The 14,520-nt window shown below is 42.6% G+C and overlaps 1 protein-coding gene and 2 pseudogenes across 4 annotated transcripts in view; all 3 read left to right on the top strand.

Moving 5' to 3' along the window:
- Window positions 1-254: 254 nt before the first annotated feature.
- LOC119130178 lies at window positions 255-363 on the top strand (annotated as a pseudogene).
- Window positions 364-987: 624 nt separating this feature from the next.
- On the top strand, window positions 988-1,096 carry LOC119130191 (annotated as a pseudogene).
- Window positions 1,097-5,514: 4,418 nt separating this feature from the next.
- The window catches only part of patl1 (PAT1 homolog 1, processing body mRNA decay factor), a 55,983-nt gene continuing 46,977 nt past the window's right edge, over window positions 5,515-14,520 (top strand). For all 4 annotated transcript variants that reach the window (XR_005098283.1, XM_037254485.1, XM_037254504.1 and 1 more), the window contains exons 1-5: window positions 5,515-5,657; window positions 7,437-7,545; window positions 9,239-9,460; window positions 11,915-12,154; window positions 12,309-12,382. Coding sequence is in view for 3 of the 4 variants with exons in the window: in XM_037254485.1 (XP_037110380.1) it covers window positions 5,643-5,657; window positions 7,437-7,545; window positions 9,239-9,460; window positions 11,915-12,154; window positions 12,309-12,382 (660 nt within the window). In the remaining variant the exon portion in view is untranslated. The remainder of the gene's footprint in view (window positions 5,658-7,436; window positions 7,546-9,238; window positions 9,461-11,914; window positions 12,155-12,308; window positions 12,383-14,520) is intronic.

Consider the following 14,520-nt stretch of genomic DNA (forward strand, 5'->3'; position numbering starts at 1 on the left):
AATAACTTTTCACGATAGCCATGTTTCCATAAAACATCAAAAGTCTTGGAAGAAAGCCTGTTTGGGACCTGGTTGTAAAAAAAAGGGAAGGGAGACCGTCAGGGAATACCAGGTGCTGAAAGCCTTTCTTTTTTTTTTTTTCCACGTCAATTGTGAAAGCAAACTTTTACAACAGCCATCAAGTACCGCCGCTGCTTGGCATGGTTTCAGGGGCGATTGTGTCTATAAAATGCACAATTCTGACTTAACTCATGGCTTACGGCCATACTACCCTGAGAATACCCGATCTCGGAACCTAAGCAGGTTCGGGCCTGGTTAGTACTTGGATGGGAGACCTCCTGGGAATACCAGGTGCTGTAAGCTTTTTCTTTCTTATGTGCACTTCAGTCGTTTAGGCAATTTTTTTTACAACACCCATCACGAATGGCATTCGGAAACAGCAAGCCTAGTTTAAACTCCGACATTGAAACTACAACACGAGTTTGAAACCTATAATGTGGTGACATCCATAGCATTGTAGTTCACGTTTGTACCGCTAGAGGGAAGACTATGTACAGTGAATAAAGAGCATGGCTCCCTGTGAACTCAAAGCAGCAGTCTTTACTTGTAAAAGAACCCAACACAACACATTGCGCTTCCATGGCGTGTTTTTACCTTTTTCAAGACATTTATTTTGATACAGCAAAATGCAGGTCGCAACGGCAAATTCGTGCTACTGCATAAAAAGCTGTCAATAACTTTTCACCATAGCCATGTTTCCATAAAACACCAAAAGACTTGGAAGAAAGCCTGTTTGGGACCTGGTTGTAAAGAAAAAAGGGAAGGGAGACCGTCAGGGAATACCAGGTGCTGAAAGCCTTTTTTATTTTTTTCCCCACGTCAATTGTGAAAGGAAACCTTTACAACAGCCATCAAGTACCGCCGCTGCTTGTCATGGTTTCACGGGCGATTACGTCTATAAAATGCACAACTCTGACTCAACTCACGGCTTATGGCCATACTACCCTGAGAACGTCCGATCTCGGAAACTAAGCAGGGTCGGGCCTGGTTAGTACTTGGATGGGAGACCGCCTGGGAATACCAGGTGCTGTAAGCTTTTTCTTTCTTATGTGCACTTCAGTCGTTTCAGCAATTTTTTTTTTACAACACCCATCACGAATGGCATTCGGAAACAGCAAGCCTCGTTTGAACTCCGACACTGAAACTATAACACGAGTTTGAAACTATTGTGTGGTGACAGCCATAGCATTGTAGTTTACGTTTTTACCGCTAGAGGGAAGACTATGTACAGTGAATAGAGAGCATGGCTCCCTGTGAACTCAAAGCAGCAGTCTTTACTTGTAAAAGAACCCAGCACAACACATTGCGCTTCCATGTCGTGTTTTTACCTTTTTCATGACATTTATTTTGATACAGCCAAATGCAGGTTTTGTGCACTTCACTTTTCCGTGAGGCATTCGTGTAGAACCCTATTTCAGTTACGGCCAGATTGTTTTAGACTAGTGGTCCCCAACCTTTTTTTGCGCCACGGACCGGCTACGCGTCAGAAATATTTTTGCGGACCTGCCTTTATACAAAGAAACAATACATCTATATAAATAAATAATACATTTATAATAAATAGATCAATACGATTAAATAAAATGCTACGACTGGCATAAAAACAAATATAAACCACATAAAAATAAAACTCACCATTACGTTTAATTATTGGGAGCACCGAGCTTGTTTCTCAGAAACGAGCCGGTCCCATCCAGGCGTAATCGAAGTGGTTAAGGTTTGTCTTTTAATGCTTGGTCTCCATGTGCCGAAGCAGTTTTGAAGGCTTCATTGCCTCGTTAGCTAGTTTCAGGGGCGATTGTGTTAGGGTGGTGCTCACTCTAACTTATTTTGCAAGAACCAAACAGGAGACAAGTAAGTCCTTTTAGACACCTGCAGGTGGAGAGTCCATTCGTCGCTGTGCTTACAGCGATGATCGAATGAAGTCTGACTCATCAGGTGCATATTTATTGAGAGAAACAGAGTGGGGTTGAAAGTGGGGGTGTGGGTGAACAGGATGGGGTGAAGCCCCTGGCCTGCTGATTAAAGCATAGCAGGGGGCCTTTTACGACGTTGTGTAAACAAGGCAACTTTGATTGCTTCCTCTGCAGCTAGTCAAATCAGTTGAAAAGATCTTAGCACTTAGTTCTACTACTTTTGTTAAGACAGCACAAGCTAGGTAAATTATTACAGGTTACATTCCAACATAATCATACGATGAAGATATTCTGTAAACCCTAACATATCCCTCCTGTTTTATCATATGATTATGTCAATCCCGATCAATCAAACATAAGTAAGAAAATACAATGACAGCAATAATTTCCAGTGAAGATGAGGTTTTTCCTCAATACTCCAGTCCAAATATTGTATGAGTGAAAAACCTGCGGCTAGATATTATTTTGCAGGAAAAGTCTCACACGGTCCCTCTGCCTTAGGCGACCAGAATGTTATCAACAACAACAGTTCAGGATAAAAATTGCCCGTGATTGTTCAGCCGTTGGGGGCTTGGCACGCCCATTGGTGGAGGGTGAGCACGATTCTCAACCCCTTCGCAGCTCTGCTCCGTCCGGGGAGAACTTGGAAATATCTGCTGCGTGGTCGTTGTCTTCAGTGGCTCAGGGTGGACTACCTGGCCACCAAGGGGGAAGAGGATTATTCTGCCTCTGTATGAACTAGGGGCGGGGACGCTGTCGATGGCGGATCTGGTTCCTTGCAGGAACCCTTTACTGGGGCGCACTGGGACAGATGATACCACGTATAATAGTTGGGTCTGGTGTCTTTCAGGTTCTTCTTCACAATAGCCCACACATTCTCTATGGTGTTCAGGTCAGTGGAATTGGTAGGCCAATGGAGGACAGTAATGCCATGGTCAGTACACCATTTACTGGAGGTTTCGGCACTGTGGGCAGGTGCCAGATCATGCTGGAAAATGAAATCATCATCTCCATAGAGCTTTTCAGCACACGGAAGCATGTAGTGCTCTAAAATCTGCATTTACTCTGGACTTGATGAAACTCAGTGGACCAACACCAGCAGCTGACATGGCTCCCCAAACCATCGCTTACTGTGGGAACTTCACACTGGATTTCAAGCAACTTGGATTTTGCTTCTCTCCAGCCTTTCTCCAGCCTCTGGCACGTTGACTTCTAAATGAAATACAAAACTTGCTTTTGTCTGAAAAGAGGACTTTGGACCACTCTGGAACTGTCCAGTGCTTCTTTTCCATAGCCCAAGTCAGACGCTTCTTCTGTTGTCTTGAGTTAAGTGGCTTGACCATGAGAATAAGGCTATTGTAGCCCATTTCCCGGACACATCCGTGAACAGTGGCTTTTGATACCTAGACTCCAGCTTCAGTCCACTGTCTTTGAAGCTCCCCCAAATTCTGTAAGCAACTCTTCTTCACAATGCTGTTAAGGCTGCGGTCATCTCTCTTGGTTGTGCAGCGTTTCCTGCCACATTTCCGCCTTCCAACAGACTTTTTGTGGATGTGCTTTGAAACTGCACTCTGTGAACAGCTTGCTCTTTGAGAAATTTCTTTTTGTGTCTTACCCTCCTAATGGAGAGTGTCAATGATAGTTCTCTGGACAGCAGTCAGATCAGCAGTCTTCCTCATACTTGTGATTTAGTTTACTGAACCAAGCTGAGTGTTTTTCAAGGCTCAGGAAACCCTTGCAGGTGTTTCGAGTTAATTAGACCAGTGGTCCCCAACCACCGGGCCGCGGACCGGTACCGGTCCGTGGGTCACTTGGTACCGGGCCGCCAAGCCACACAGACAAAAAAAAAAAAAAAGTTTTAATCGACGATCAATTAATTCAGGTCAAGACGCTCGTCCCGGTCACGTGACATGTTTCCCCAGTCGAGCCCGCAAAGCTAGCAAAAATGAGTAAGTATTTATTTTGAAAAATATAAAAAAATTGGCGATTCTCTCCCAATTACATCCGTCGGTTCAGGTCAAGACGCTCGTCTCGGTCACGTGACATGTTACCTCAGTTGAGCCCGCGAAGCAAGCAAAAATGAGCAAGAAACAGAGATGTTTGGAGAGCTTCTTCGGAAAGGGAAAAAAGCCCAATGAGGAGACGGAAGAAGAAGAGGCTACGACTTCTAAGAAAAGGAAAGCTGCATTTAAAAGACTATGACGCGCCAAGCCCACTCTGCATAATATGTGGCGACAGGCTAGCTAACGAGGCAATGAAGCCCTCAAATTTTATATCTTTATGTTTGAAGCCTGAAATGTGGCGAAATGTTGAAAGGTTCAAGGGGGCCGAACACTTTCGCAAGGCACTGTATGTATGTCAAGTCAAAGTCAGCTTTATTGTCAATCCCTTCATATGTCAAGACACACAAAGAAACCGAAATTCCGTTTCCTCTATCCCACGGTGACGAGACATACAAGTAGACGACAGAAAATAAAAACAAGAAGGCACAAACAATAAATAATAAATAAAAAATAATAAATAAATAAAATGAGCGATGAATAAATAATAAACCAATAACCCAATAAAAAGAGGAGCAAAACCGAGCCAGTGTGCATACAGCAGACAGTAAAGAACAGGACGCTACGCAGAAAGAGGGAGCGAGTTCAGGATCCTAACAGCCTGGAGGATGAAGCTGTTGGAGAGTCTGGTGGTGCGGGAGCGCAGGCTCCTGTACCGCCTCCCAGAGGGCAGAAGATCAAACAAAGAGTGAGCGGGGTGACTCACATCACTCACAATCTCGGTCGCCTTGCGGGTGAGATGGGAGGTGTAAATGTCCTTCAAGGAGGGGAGAGAAGCACCAATAGTCTTACCAGCCGTTTTCACTATGGGCTGCAGGGCCTTCAAGTCGTAGTCAGTGCAGCTGCCACCCCAAACAGCAATACAGCTGGAGAGGACGCTCTCAATGGTGCCGCGGTAAAATGTAGTCATGACGGCCGGAGGAGCGCCCGCTCGCCTGAGTTTCCGAAGGAAGTACAGGCGGCGCTGGGCCTTCTTCGCCAGTGATGCGGTGTTGGTGGACCAGGAGAGATCCTCACTGATGTGCACCCCCAGGAACCTGGCGCTGCTCACTCTCTCCACCACAGCACCGTCGATGGTCAGCGGCAGGTGTTGGGCGTGACCCTTCCGGAAGTCAACAACAATCTCCTTGGTCTTGTCGATGTTCAGCAGGAGGTTGTTGGCCCTGCACCACGTGGTCAGATGTATGTATGTATGTATGTATGTATGTATGTATGTATGTATGTATGTATGTATGTATGTATTTACTTATTTATTTAGCAGCATTGTTTTACCCCCAAGGAACCAAAATGTGCATTCCCAAAGTTAACCTTTATTAACTTTACATGAATTACTTTCATTCATAATAATACACAGTTAATTATTTTGGAAGGGATATTACTTTAAAAAAAGCTCCACTAAAGGCCCACCAGCAAATCAATTCACAGTAGACTCGATCTAGTGACTGAGTCAAGATTACAGCGAAGAGGACCGGAGGTACTCGCGTGGGTCCGAATGTGTGCGCGTTCACGTCATTTCCAAACGCACGTTCACGTGAACGTAACGAATGCGTCACTCGCGCGCCGTTTCACTGTTGATGCGCCTACCTAGCCTAAAATCTACGGATAAATGTTTCGATTTCAGGTGAGTGTTTTACCTCGAATTTTAAATGCCGCGTTTCGGAAAATAGTTGACATTTCAAAAAGCAACACCAGTTTGGAGGTGAGTTACGTTTAGAATCTGCCCCATTGGAGGCCTATGAAGCAGCCCATAGCCTGCCGTAATGAGCTGCAGGAGAAAGAGCGACGCGGCACTGTTTGCCTGCAGACCGCGGAGGCTCACATCATCTTTACCCCTAAATCATACGGTTACCCCACCTCTGTGTGTCATTGTTGTCCCTAATGGTTGCCGAAACTGCACGTAGTCGGTTACGTTTAAGAATGAAATTCTAGGTCGTGCGTGATGCAAGCTAACGTCAGGATTAGCTTGATTGTTGCTAAGGGGTTGACCTGTTTGTTACTCACTTGTGACAGAGAATCCAACAGAATGCGTTGATTCTCACGGTCTTTGATGTTTGTACATCGTGCTCATGTAATCGGGAGGCATTGACGTGTTGGTGAAACATTTGACACACACCCTGGACGTGGCTTTTGATGCTACGTTTTACACACGGAGATCGAGCTCAGTCATTTTAAACCCAATTTTCTAATCAATAGTTCTCTCAATATAGTCTTATTATTGACAATTTGTGTGTTGACATTAATACACATGGCTGCTTTCATGTTGAAATAAATAAGTATCCCACATTTCCATCCTGAACTTAAAGTTAGCTCAATGCTACCCAGCAGAGAACTGTAGCTAGCTAATAAATTGATAAAAGTGGCTAAACTACACAAAAGCTACTTCAGCTGGGCGGAGCCTTGAAAAGAAAAGCATACATTTTCGTTATTGTGCTTTTCTGTTATAAATAAATATGTGCATCTTGGAATAATTATGCTTTTTAGTGGCACTGTATGTCTAATGCAGTGACAACATAGTGTTATTAACAGCTTAACATGATTTGAAATATATTGCAATTACAGACAATTAGCAAAATTTGCAATTATGGTCGTTGTTCTAATAAATATAATGCTTAAAAACGCATGAAATATTAAAAAAAAATAGACCAAATCAGTTTTGTTTCGCAGACAAATTAAAAACGCACTGTTGAGTAACACCTTAAAGTTATACTTTTCAGTTTCATCTGTCTTCTCATTTTCCAGAAATACTTTTCAGCTTCATCTGTCTTCTCATTTTCCACTTCTGGTCAAAATTCCTTACACAGATACACACGCGTACAGTTTAAATCTCTTGCTGCCAAAATCGTGTTGCTGTGTAGTGATTAGGGCTGTAGTCAACCCCCAAAAGTCTTGGTCAACTTTCAGTCATCCAAATCTTAAACCGTCCGATTGTTCATTGGGAGGAAAAAAACAGCCGTTATCTATTGACGGGCCTCATATCCTGTGCTATAAACTCAACAATTGCATTTGTGTTGTCGTTTCTTTATTTTTAGGTAGGAGGCTTCCTATACAGCCTCGTGTGAGTGAGACTGGAGCACCCTGTAGTCAATGCTAATCTGGCACTGGGATGCACCTAAATTTAAACAATGATAATATTGTCCTTGGCATCTTTACCAACTAAAAAGGGACAAGGCACCTCTTGCTGTTCTTTTAAAATGGAAACTGTGGGTAATTCTGCTAGAACAGAATTAATTACAGTGTCCATGCATTCGTCCACCGGTGTCTGTGCGGTGCACAACCTGCATATTGAGATATTTTTCTAAAAGTATAACATCCAACCATTTTACACCAAATTTTCAGTTTCAAACGTCTTTTCAAAATCTAATTGCAATTTCTTCATATTTTATCTTATCTTATATTCCAGTCCCTGGATGAAGACTGTACGTTGGAGGAAGAAGATGACGGACTAGTAGAAGAAGACGAAGATGAAATTGACCAGTTTAATGATGACACCTTTGGGGCTGGGGCTATAGGTTAGTTATGCTGTGTTGTACATCAGTTGCTGACATCTCCTGAAAATGTCCCATACTTTCCGGATTATCTACCACTACATTTTTTCCAATGCTTTAGTCCTTGCAGCTTCAAATGTGATCATAATTTTTTACCGACTAACTACCCTTGTGAATAAAAGCAGTTAAAAAATTAATGGATCGATGGCTTCATGCCATCAATCGATTCACACAAAGTCTTTTCATATCCGACCAGTGAAATTGGCAAACACGTCACAGTTCGACTGTCCAATTTCACCCTCTTCATATCAGCTTAGTTAAAGTTAAAGTCCCAATGATCGTCACACACACATCTGGGTGTGGTGAAATTTGTCCTCTGCATTTAACCCATCCCCGTGTGATTTTGATCCATCCCCTGGGGGAGAGGGGAGCAGTGAGCAGCAGCGGTGCCGCGCTCGGGAATCATTTGGTGATCTAACCCCCCAATTCCAACCCTTAATGCTGAGTGCCAAGCAGGGAGGCAATGGGTCCCATTTTTATAGTCTTTGGTATGACCCGGCCGGGGTTTGAACCCACAACCTTCCAGTCTCAGGGCGGACACTCTACCACTAGCCCACTGAGCTGGTACAGCCTCGTGTGAGTACCGTTGGAGGCGTTGATGATGAAATATTTTACCAAGATTGGCCACATGCAAACATCATCACTTGTACATTGGGGACAGTGTCTCTAGATTGGCAGACGGTGGGCTTTGTTCCAACTACAGACTAATCACACTCCTCAGCCTCCCCGGTAAGGTTTATTTAGGGGTGCTGGAGAGGAGGGTCCGTCGGAAGGTCGAATCTCAGATTCAGGAGGAGCTTTTGTCCTGGCCGTGGAACAGTGGACCAGCTCTACACCTTCAGCAGGATCCCCGTGGGGCATGGGAGTTCGCCCAACCAGTCTACATGTGTTTCGTGGACTTGGTCCGCATTTCCAGCAGTAAGTTTGGATTTGTTTCTGGTGAGGGCTGAACTCCATCAAGGCTCCCCGTTGTCACCGATTATGCTCATAACGTTTATGAACAGAATAGCAAGGCGCATCCGAGGTGTTGAGGGGGTTTTGTTTGGCGACCTCAGGATCACATTTGGGCATTTATCAGATGATACGGTGCTGTTGGCTTCTCAAAGCTGGAGCAGGAGATCGGCAGGCGGATCGCTGCAGCGTCTGGTGTGATGCTGTAGTGGACTTGATTTACCGATTGATCTACTCTCACCTATGCTGATGAGCTACGGGTTGTGACTGAAAGAACGACGAAATCAGTTTCCTCCGCAGGGTGTGCGGGCTTTCCCTTAGAGATAGGGTGAGAAGCTCAGTCATCCTGGAGGGACTCAGAGTCTCACCACTGCTCCTCCATATTGAGAGGCACCAGATGAGCTGGCCTCTGATTAGAATGTCTCCTGGGTGCCTCCCTGGTGAGGTTTAGTGCAGGAGACCCCAGGGATGACCCAGGACACGCTGGAGAAATTATGTCTCTCAGATGGCCTGGGAATGCCTTGGGATCACCCGGGATGAGCTGGACTAACTGACCGTGTTCTTTGTCGTCCGTAAATTATGGTAATATTTACAAATAAGAATTTCTGTAAATTATGGTAATATTTACAAATAAGAATTTATTTTTTATTTTTTTGCAAAAGGAGTGTCTGAACGAACAACTAATTTGACTTCTTTCTTCTTCCAGATGATGATTGGCAAGAGGAACATAAACGCCTTGCTGAGCTTGATGAGCGAGATGAACTCGGAGAGGGGCTTGGAATTGGAGTGAGCGTAAAAAATGAATCAAATTCAGGAGCAGCTGAGGAGGATTCATCGTCCACCCATGTCACATCTGCAGCGGGCCATTTTCCCTATCACTCACCCTTCTCTTTACCCCAACACTCTTCCTCTGGTATACACCAACCAGGTTAGTGATAACAAAGGAAACATATGCACTCAAATGGTCAAAAAGAAAACCTCTGTAGAAATAAGCGCACACCTTAATCTGTTAATTTAAACAAAATCTCAAATTGATCTATAAATCTTATTTTTAAATGTAAAGTTTGAAGACATTAATCAACAAATATAACTTTTTGAACCCTGAAATAGATTGTATTATAATTGACCATAAAGGAGACAAATTGTGGATATTTAATTTTTTTTAATTGCTTCTTCATCTCTGGAGTGCTTGCACACCCATGAAGTCTGAAATTACCCAATCATTTTATCTTTCGTAAGATGCCTATTTCTGCAAATCATTGTGAATTTAGCTTTCTTTCAAATTTCTTTTCAAGTTCTCTTTCAAATTTGTTTGCCAATGTGTCTGCAACATGGATCACATAGTCGCACACTAAGGCGTGCAAGGCGTGCTTTAACTGCAGCCTTTCAGCTTTAATTTTAGAGTAGTTACATCTGAATCAGGTGAACAGTGTAGGAATTGGAGCAATTTATATATATATTTGGCTCACACTTTTAAGGAATCAAAAATAATGGGACCAACTAACAAACATACCGTATTTTTCGGACTAAGAGTCGCTCCGGAATATAGGTCGCATTAGCCATAAAATGCACAATAACGTGATAAAAAACATAAGTCGCTCCGGAGTACAAGTCGCATTTTGGGGGAAATTTATTCGACAAAATCCAACACCAAGAACAGACATGAACGAGCAACAACAGGCTAAACGATAGGTATGCTAACGTGACATAAATACAAACGAAGAGCTGAGAACGGGCCTGACGTAACATTCAGAGTTGTTCAAACAACTATTACATAAATAACACGTTTATAAAACCATCTGTGTCACTCCAATTCATTAAATCCATCGATCGTCCTTTATGGAAACGATGCCACGTATGCGCCGCGCCGCTGATGTCTAAATATTCCACAGACCCATATAACGATATATCAAGTATATATCAAATAACTATCATATAAACAACAATATTATCAAACCATCTGTGTCACTCCAAATCATTAAATCCATCGATCAAATTCCTCGTCCTTTGTCAACAACGCCGCGCGTGCGCCCTGACGTCAGCCTCGTCGTTATTCCACAGATCTAGTATATAACTATATTATAGCGTTAACAAAGTACAAGGAAAGACGTGGATTTGGTAAACGTCTCTTTATTTAACAAAACAAGAGTTCAACGAGCCAACAAGTACTGAACTGTAACGATAAAAACATATACAAGTTGCTATACGAAATAAAATATATCAAATAACCAGAGATGGGACCAAGTCACACATGTGCAAGTCTCAAGTAAGTCTGAAGTCTTAACCTTCAAGTCTCAAGTAAGTCCCAAGTCATTTTTTTCTTGGGCAAGTCAAGTCAAGTCCTTAAATACCGTTTTTTCCATGTATAATGCGCCCCCATGTATAATACGCACCCTAAAAATGGCATGTTGATGCTGGAAAAAAGCCTGTACCCATGTATAATACGCACCCAAATTTTGACTCCTACTTAAGTCCGTAAACGTAAAATTATTTCAGAAAAAAGATCATCTTTGGGAACAACCGGATGTTATTCTGCCGGTCAGTATCACTGCGCATGCGCTAGCAAACTCGATAGCGAAGAAATGTTTCGGATTTGTGTAGGGTACATTGTGACAGCAAACGAGCAGGTGATCGAGCAAGCGTCTGATACGAGAGCATTGTGTTCGTATGGAGCGTGTTTGAAGTGAACAGCAGAGAAGAAAGCGCATCTGTAATGGCGGCCTCCGTATGATATCCTGTTTGCGATGGAGATTAAAAAACAAACAATATTTGACAATAACACACCATCAAGGATTGCACCATCGCATCAAACGATGTGTTGTCAATTATGAATTTTACTGACTAAGTGTGTTGGGCAGGATGGCTGAATGCGATGCGCGATTGACAACAAACTAGAAGAAAGGTGATTTCAAGTTTTATTTCGAGGGAGATTTTCTTCAAAAATTGTTGTACCCATGTATAATACGCACCCAAGATTTTAGCACAATAAATTAGTTACATTTTGCGCATTATACATGGAAAAAAACGATAATTAAAAATCGGAAACTATATTAAACCTAGCAGCTATGAAGACAAACAGAAAAGTTGTATAAAAATTGATAAGTGACTTCCGGAGGAAATCAACTGCACTGGAGTATGTTTGGAGCTCTCAGAGTACAGGTGACCGAATACAAATGCACACACCGTCATTTTTGCTTCACTTCACAATTTGCTTCTTTGAGTTAGTCTGTCACATGCAATCTCAACAAAATACATTTAGGTTTGTGATTGTGAGGTCACAAATGTGATGAAGTTAAAGAGATATGAATATTTTTTGAAGCACCGTGTGTGAGCAATAGGCTGGACCCAAACCCTGCGTATTCTTGTTGCCATTTGCTACCAGATGTGGAAGATGGAAGAAGGGAAGGTCACTTGGCTGAGTCATTGGCAAGACTTGTCCTGGAAGCTGACCCTGCTATTGCTGGAGTCGGAGCAGCAGAGAGGCCTGTTTTTATCAAAAACCAAAGGTTGGGCCATGACTTGAGGCCCAGGGTTCTGCACCAACCTTCCCCCATTTCACATTCACCTCATCCCCACCAACAGCCCCATCAGCATCAACAGCCTCCTGGGTCCTCCACCTCAGGTGAGAAGTAAAAGCAATCATACAAGTGTGTGTTCTCAACGCCATTGTCACACATGACAATTGAATGTATGGAACGTGGTACGATGTTAGTCTTGTGAAATGTAGTTTCATTCTATGACCTGCTTGACTGAAATATTTTCTTGCACCACTCCAGGCCATCCTCCACCAATGCTCACCTACCAACAGCAGCAACATTTACTTCGTTCTGCACCAGGTTCCATTGGCCAGGTTAGTTTTCAATCGTACTCATTATTAGGCAAATTGTTGTGGCTCAGTGAAGATCTCCACTTACTTGCCAAATATGGAACAGTGATTCACCTGCATGCATGAGTGTGTGACTAAGCAAAGAAAACACGTTTTATTTGGGTAACATACTGCCCGAACATTACTTAAAATGATTGCTTCAGCTTCAACTATACATCACACTTTTCTGCAAACTTTGGCTGGTCTGTGACATTCGGGTGCAAATTATGTTTATTAAAATTACATCTAGAATTGTCATTTGCCAATTGTCAAAAGATACAAGACGAAATTGAGGAGTAGTAGTAGTCATGAATTACTGCCGGTGGCCAGCGTCATAGCATGCTAAAGAAAATGACTACTGTACCAAGTGTTTGCCAACCGTCAAAAGAAAAAAAATGGAAGCAGATGAAAGAATAGTAGTCAAGGCAACAAATGCAGTAGTGTTCAGAGTAATAGTAGTGCTATGTAACTACAAAGATTAATCCAGGTTTTGAGTGTGTTTTTTATTGTTACAAGGTACTAGTAGATTTTCACAAACAAGACCATTCACAATATGTACTCTCGTAAGGCTGTGAAATTGCACTATAAGTAAGGAAAAGTAGAAAACGGATGCTCACAAGAAGAGTAGTCTATGACATTCAGTCAATTTGACGATTTTGTGATTCAGGTGTCTATTAAAAGATGGAACCAGCATCCGGTGAACATGCTTTGGGACGATCAAGACATTGTTCTGAAGAACAGTTAAAAGGGTTTAGTTAAAAAGATGATGGGAGAGGGAAAAACCTATACACAGGTGCAACTCTCAATTTTGACGATACCATTTAGTCAAGAGGCTTCGTTATATCAGACAAGGCAGACTTATTTAGGGGTATCTTTCGGCTTGCCTCTCTCGCCAAACAACCTATCGAGGCAAACACACCACTCTATTTTTGCCAGCATCGGATCTGTGCGTAGCGGAGGAGACGTTTGTGTGTCTGTCACTAATTACCGTATTGGCCCAAATATAAGACGACCCTGATTATAAGACGACCCCCTCTTTTTCCAGACTCAAGTTTGAAAAAAGACTTTTTGAACACTAAATTTAATTTTTAGACAGAAAATAATTACAGTACATCTGAAACAAATGATTATAATAATATATTCGAGAGAAAAAGCATGTTATTTTCCCTCATTCAAATCATGCAAAAACTGTCTATCACATCTTAATATCTGAACATTTAAATATGTAAACTAAAGTGCAATCACATTTGTAAATGAATGGCTTCTGGTTTTTGAAATGTAAATAAACCAATCTACTGTGATAAAACAACAAAATCGCAATAACTGCATTAACCATCAAAGTGAAGTCTAACTGTAACTGTAGTCTTGAAACAAATTTGAATAAGGAAAAACATTGCAATAAAATAATGCAAACTGGTTTAAACTTGAGAGTAGCTGAGATCTGTCGTGTCAGAACATTACTCCTCACAAACATCCTCTGCCTCGCTGTGCTCAGTGTCACTGTCCTCACATTTTCTGTTATCTCTTCTCTTATTTTCTTCTCTTTTCTTTCTTACCGCTATTTTTTATTTTTCTTCTTCGTCCTACCGCTATTTTTCGTTTTCTTCTTCGTGACGGGTTCGCTTTGGCCTGGGGAGTTAAGTTCAGCATTCGCTTTAAGTCAAGCAATACCAGCTCAGTGGCCTAGTGGTAGAGTGTCCGCCCTGAGACTGGAAGGTTGTGGGTTCAAACCCCGGCCGGGTCATACCAAAGACTATAAAAATGGGACCCATTGCCTCCCTGCTTGGCACTCAGCATTAAGGGTTGGAATTGGGGGGTTAGATCACCAACTGATTCCCGAGCGCGGCACCGCTGCTGCTCACTGCTCCCCTCTCCCCCAGGGGATGGATTAAAATCACACGGGGATGGGTTAAATGCAGAGGACAAATTTCACCACACCCAGGTGTGTGTGTGACGATCATTGGGACTTTAATCTTTAATCTTTAAAGATATCTGCCGCCATCTATCCTTGTGAATGGGTATAATGTGTAGACCCCGAATGTAAGACGACCCCCACTTTTTCAGTCTTATTTCAATGCAAAAAAATACCATCTTATATTCGGGCCAATACGGTACATTGCTTA

Source organism: Syngnathus acus, chromosome 1, assembly GCF_901709675.1.
Source record: "Syngnathus acus chromosome 1, fSynAcu1.2, whole genome shotgun sequence".
Taxonomy (NCBI): domain Eukaryota; kingdom Metazoa; phylum Chordata; class Actinopteri; order Syngnathiformes; family Syngnathidae; genus Syngnathus; species Syngnathus acus.